Source organism: Salminus brasiliensis, chromosome 11 (genome assembly GCF_030463535.1).
Source record: "Salminus brasiliensis chromosome 11, fSalBra1.hap2, whole genome shotgun sequence".
NCBI classification, from domain to species: Eukaryota; Metazoa; Chordata; class Actinopteri; order Characiformes; family Bryconidae; genus Salminus; species Salminus brasiliensis.
The window spans coordinates 35,632,968-35,639,914 of NC_132888.1; the positions used below are offsets into that span (position 1 = coordinate 35,632,968).

Consider the following 6,947-nt stretch of genomic DNA (forward strand, 5'->3'; position numbering starts at 1 on the left):
ACATACTTAAAAGTAGCATACTAATTTAGATGAGAGCCTTGAACCTCTTGATGTTTCATTTTTATTCTACGATACTGTCACTGTTTGCTATAAGAACTAAAACTAAGATCTACTACAAATATTTAAAAAGAGCCTATGCAGAATTAAGAGTTGCTACAGGAGTTAAAACACCAAAAAGACTGTTCCACAGGGTTCAGACAAACAACTTTTAACATAAAACTTTTTTCTGTAGTCATTATTAAAGCTGCCATAACCATGCTGGATATGTCTCCTTATGTTCCAAAAATATAATAAAGGAAATATACTAAAGCTCTTTACTTTTCTTAATTTGAGATAATATAATTAGCACACAGTTATGCAAAGGTTTGGACGCCCCTGTTTGAAAATAAGTAATCTTATCTACATAACTTATCTACAGAAATAAAAAAAAACACATTTGCATCTGCTAAATGTAACATATTTGAGGAAAAGGAAATAAAAATAATTTGCTATCACCATTGTACATACCACATTGTTCTGTAAATTAAATGTTACTTCACACATATAAAATCAAATATGATGCATAATCAAACAAAAAAACAAAAAAACAAAAATAACAAAGACATGGGTAGTTAATTTTGGTACATATGTTTGATCATAGGAAGGTAGGCTAAATTTTACCAGTGCTCTCAAAACATATAAAATATTGTGAAAAAGTTCTATAAAAATGTATATTATATTTTGAAAACAAATTAACTTTTTCCACACAATGGTGTGAGATGTACTAACATTGTAACTAGTGATCCATCATTTCTCAACTTTCTCATTTATAACTTACATTTGTGTTCAAAAACCAGATGGCAAGTGTAAGTAGTAAGCACATTTCATATTGTCATTTTTTGTTACAATTGTTTTGTCACAGGTTTGATTCTGGGTTTTCAGATGAGATGTGATTTGGTCTACATTTAATGTAGCATAGCAAGGCAGCATGAAATTTCTCATCTCTTAGACCATAGACAAGTGGAGTAACTGCCCTTGCGATGACATTGAATGTAATAAAGTTGAAAAACCGGACTGACAAATATAACTCAATATCTACTTCTATAATTAATGCTTCAATATAGGGACAAACAATCTCAGAAGTGCACAGGATAAGCTGGATCATATGCAGTGAAACAGTACGCAGGCCTTTCCTTGCTGACTTCTTGTCAACAGAGGCCCTCTTTGCAGCAAGCACAATCAGCAAATAGCAAAAGATCTCAGTGAAAAAAACTATTACAAAGTAAAAAAAAAAAACAACACCCCTCATTATGAGTTGCCAGTGCTCTGGTGTTATGATTTCATAATAGCAAAGGGTCGGCTGTAAAAAATATTGTTCCGGTACAGTTGCAACAAGGATAAAAACATCCACAATTGGCTTTGTGTAGCTTATTATCCAAATGATAAGGATAGCATTGAGGGTTCTGCTGGGGGTGGAGATAGCATTATGTCTCAGTGGCATGCAGATGGCCACATAGCGCTCCACACACATTGCAGTGATAGTTAGCGGTGTGCACGACGTAACAGCTTCCATGAGTATACACAATGGAATACAGAGTGCCACAGGCATCAGTACAGAGCTGTATGAGAGAATCACTACAAAATTACACAGTAAAAGAAAAATCACATCAGTCAGTAAGGTGTGAGCGAACAATAGGTAACGGGTCTCAGTTCTGAAAGCCTGTTTCCTGTAGAAAGTGAAAAGCATGAGGATGTTGATGTAGACAAAAGGCCACACAAACAACTGTGTAAGAATCAGTGTTAAATTCACCCTCTGTGGGTTGTAGCCAACTGGTTGCAACTGAAGAGTGCTGCTGTTTGCATTCTGACTGCTGTTGCACCCTGCTGTGCACATATCTAAAAGAAAAATTAAATATTAAAGGTAAAAACTACATTTAAAAAGCCAAATTGTTCTAAACCATTCAGGACTAGGCAGTCATGACTAAAAATAAAATACATTTCAAAGCATTATGCTATTCACCAGTAATCATAAAGCATGGAAAATTATTTTCATTAATGCATTACCTGCAGTAATAATGGAGTTAGCCTAGAGAAAGAAAACCTCTGTGCAACACATATATCAGGTTAATCAGACTGATTTTAATATTAAGTTGATGACATCATGAACATGAAGGGCTAAGTGCATTTGTGCCAAAGCCGTAGGGGGAACCCAACAGTTGAGCTTGTGTTAAATATTCTCCTAAGATTTAGAAGGCTTCAAAAAACACCCCTAAGTAAAGCAGTGCTTCAGGTCCAGTGTTATGAACGGAGTGATTACTGACATATCATGGCATGTTGTATGCAGAGATGTATAGTAAGGAAGTGAAACTACTTCACTACTGTACTTCAGTACTAAAATACTGTTTCTGTATAAACTTGAGTATTCTTTTTTTCTCTTACTTCCACTTTTACTTCACTACATATTTTGGATGAGTTTAATATTTTTACTTTGTTACATATTTTATGTGCTGCATCATTACAATTATGGTACGAATAATGGTACGAATCATTTCAAACCCACATTATCACCGCCAGAGCGCTAGATGGCGCTGTCACTGTGTTTGATGAAGCTGCTTTAACATTGAGCAGAACAAGCAATCGAGCTTGCATTATCTCCAGATGGAAGAAGAACCACTAGAAGAAACACCATCTTCACAAACTTCCAGTGATCGTGGCACTAATCATTTCTAACTTTTTAGCTGTAGTTTAGTTTACAGAGAGTAAAACTCAGTGTTTTAAGATGCTCTCCTCACTGGATTTTACAGATGAAACACTTGTATGTGGCAGGTTGCTGTCAATTCTGTTTAGCCTTTCTTTTGGGTGAGTTTGTTTAGAGAGTTAACTGAAGACTTCATGAACATGAACTCTGTCTTCTACATTCCTGTCCTTGACTTTAGACTGCTTTCTGTAATAACTAACACAATTCTTGTAGTTTTACTTTCTCAATACTTAAGTACAAAAATGTTGAATACTTTAATACTTATACTTAAGTATGGAGCTTAAAGAACACTTCTACTTCTATGATGTCTGTGTCTCTAGTACTTGATACATGTCTGGTTATATGCCATTTCAACAAACACATGTGCACAGATTAACATGAGATTGTGAACTTATTAATGACTGTTTATATAGTGCAGTGAATTTACTATTTTTTTGTATGTTTGTCACATCATGTTTTTAGATCCTCAAACTAATTTTACAGATTTTTGTTTAATTAATAAAATGTTGTCCAGGACCAACTACAGTGGCAAGAAAAAGTATGTGAAGCCATTAGAATTTAAATGTTTTAGCATTAATTTGTCAAAGAAATGTGATCTGATCCTCATCCTAATCAAGCATATTGACGAATATAATGTAATATAAAGATTTAATATATAATTACTCCAAAAAAAATCTAATCATTCATGTCTTCATTGAGAACAACCCTAAAAACCCTGCACTGTTAGTGAATAAGGTATGTGAATTTAGAGTTGAGTTAACAATTTCCAAAAGCTAATTGGAGTCAGGTGTTAGCATACCTGGAGTCTTCTTGAGAAAATGAGTTTGGGGGTGTGGGCTAGAGCTATTGTGACTGATAAAAACCACTCATTTGCTCCGCACAAGAAGGATATGCGTAAATGAGCCATGCCTTGCCAAAAAGGGCTTTCAGTGGATTTACGATCAAAGATTGTTGATTTACGTACAGCTGGAAAGGGTTGTAAAGGGATTTCAAACACTTTAGAAATTCACCAGTCTACAGTGAGCCAAACAATCTACAAATGGAGACAATTTGGGACTACTCTGCCAAAAAGTGGGCACCCAGTCAAAATGACCCCATGAGCACAATAGAAACTCCACAATGTGGTAAAGTAACAAGTGACAGACAAAGATTTGAAGCAGTCATGGGTACAGCCTAACATTTCTTTCATGAGTTTACAGTCCATACAACCTTGAACAAGCAGGGTGTCTATGGCAGGATATCACAAAGGAAGCTGCTGCTTACTAAAAAGAACATTGCTGCATGTCTGAAGTTTGCAAAAGAGCACATTGACACTCCACACCAGTACTGGCAAAATGTTTTGAGGACAGATGGAACTAAGATTGAACTATTTGGAAAGAACATGCAGCGCTATATCTGGCATAAAAAAAGATACTGCACATCACCATGAAAATATCATCCCAACTGTAACGTATGGTGGAGTGAACATCATGATTATGGCCTGCTTTGCTGCATCAGGGCCTGGCCAGCTTACAATCATTGAAGGGTATATGAATTCCCAAGTGTATCAAAAAATTCTACAGGATAATGTGAGGGTGTCTGTACATCAGCAGAAACTCTGCAGAAGTTGGGTGATGCAACAGGACAATGACCCAAAAAGCTAAAGCAAGTGCACAGAATGGCTTATGAAAAACCTTTTGGAGTGGCCAAGCCAGAGCCCAGATCTCAACCCTACAAAAATGCTAAGGATTTACTTAAAGAGATTCATACACATGAGGAGTCCAAGGAACATGACAGAGCTAAAGCAGTTCTGCCAGGAAGAATAAGCTAAAATTCATCCTGAACAATGTGCAGGTCTGATCCTCAGCTACATGAAGTGCCTTGTTGAGGTTATTGCTGCTGAGGTGTGTGTGTGTGTGTGGGGGGGGGGCAGCTATTATTTTCAAGAGTTCACTTACTTTTTCACAACACGTTCACAACACTTTCCTAGGCTTAACCACTGTTATTTAGAACCTGTCCAGCAATGCCATTTCTAAGGTTCTGGGGCTTTTTGCAAACCACAGTAAGGACTATTATCTACAGATACCAAACAGCCTTCATGAGCAAAGGGACACCTCATCCAAGGAAGTTCCAAAAGACATCTAGACTAACATCTATGGAAACTTTGGCATCACACTCTCACTAAGATGAGGTGAGATCAATATTCCACCATTACAAATACACCATGGAAAAAACTGTAACCAAGACAAACATATAGACTAGTTTCATATATGCTGAAAGGCTTTGTTGACATTTTTTGGATAATGCCATGTGAATGTATTAGTTTTTGAAAACTGGAGACCTGTTACTGGCATAAAGGTAACGGAAAGCATTCAACCATCTTACTTGATGGTACCTCTATCATCTGTTTTCTCATAAGATATTTATGTACTCAACCTTTTTTAAGGAGAGACTCATGTCTAGACTAACTTGAACACTTTATAAGACTCTGGATGTGTCCTAATTGTGAATGAATTACAAATAGTAACTTGTTTTTAAGTATGTAGTATGTAATATAGATAAAATTGAGTATAATCAAATGTCCACAATGCATACTCTGAATCTGTCAGTTTTTGAATGTGGTTACGATGGACATTATTATCCCATAATGCATGCACAATGGAAAGGGAGGAGGTACTCACATCTAGGAAATAATGGTGGATGATGCATGTTGGCATAGCAACCCTTCCTACAAATAGGGTAAGCACATTCATATTTTATGTATTAACCTGACAATCCCTCACTATTAAGATTAGTATACAGTACAAAGTATGCGCCTTCTCTGTTCCTGCCTGTTGACCCCTGCCTAAAAGCTTATGCCTATGACAAGCCCTAATAAAGCCACTCTGCACAAGCACTGAAGACTGCTTCACCCCCCCCCCTTGTTCCAGTTTATACTTGTGACTTTTTACACTGTATAGTAAAATATGGAATGAAACTTCAACCTCAACTGAAAAATCTCACTGTGACTGAGTCACTGTATTTTTAGTACAATAAAATTCCACTTTTATATAGAAAAGAATAGAAAATGTATGGTTGCCAAAACATTGATGTTGTATATTTTACTGTGCAATTTGGCAAACAGGGCTCACATTATTTTACCATATATATACAGTCATGCCCGAAAGTATTCATACCCCTGTCAAAGTTTGACTTAAATTTACTTTTATTTAACCAGAAATTATATTTTTGCCTGGAAATGACACAGGCATCTCCCAGGAGATAACACGATGATGTACAAGAGGCATCATTGTGGGAAAAAATATTTCTCAGCTTTTATACACATTTGAACAAAAAGTGGCATGTCCAAAATTATTCATACCCTTCTCAATAATTAATAGAAAAGCCTTTATTGGCTATTACAGCAATCAAACGCTTCCTGTAATTGCTGACCAGCTTTTTGCATGTCTCCACTGGTATTTTTGCCCATTCATCTTTAGTGATGAGCTCCAACTCTTTGAGGTTCGAGGGTCTCCTTGCCATCACCCTGATCTTTAGCTCCCTCCACAGATTCTCAATTGGATTCAAGTCAGGACTCTGGCTGGGCCACTGCAAAACATTAATGTTTTTGTCTGCTAACCATTTCTTCACCACTTTGGCTGTGTGTTTTGGGTCGTTGTCGTGCTGAAATGTCCACCGGTTCCCAAGGCCAAGTTTCTCTGCAGACTGCCTGATGTTGTTGTTGAGAATCTTGATGTATTGCTCTTTTTTCATGGTGCCATTTACTGCGATCAAGTTCCCTGGTCCATTGGCTGAAAAACACCCCCAAAACATTAGGTTCCCACCACCATGTTTGACAGTGGGGATGGTGTTCTTAGGGTTGAAGGCTTCTCCTTTTTTACGCCAAATGGTGCACACATCATTGTGGCCAAACAATTCAATTTTTGTTTCATCTGACCATAAAACAGAACACCAGAAGTCTTCTTCTTTGTCCAGATGAGCATTTGCAAAGGTCAAGCGGGCTTTTGTGTGCCTTTTCTGGAGAAGTGGTGTCCTCCTTAGTATATGGAAAAAACATGTTTATATACAGTGTAGAGCTTCAATGGATTAGATTCTGATTAAGGGGCCAGGATGATGGTTAGATTTTGGGTTGAGGTTAAATTTAGGATAAGGGCCAGGTTTAAAGTTAGATTTTTTATCATCTATAAACGACTGCTCAAAATAATAGTGTTACTCATTGTGTTTACCAGAT

The 6,947-nt window shown here is 36.8% G+C and overlaps 1 protein-coding gene across 1 annotated transcript; it reads right to left on the reverse strand.

Moving 5' to 3' along the window:
• Positions 1-895: 895 nt before the first annotated feature.
• On the reverse strand, positions 896-1,873 carry LOC140565118 (odorant receptor 131-2-like). Its single transcript, XM_072690928.1, has one exon. The coding sequence runs from the start codon at positions 1,871-1,873 to the stop codon at positions 896-898; it is 978 nt and encodes a 325-aa protein (XP_072547029.1).
• Positions 1,874-6,947: the final 5,074 nt, after the last annotated feature.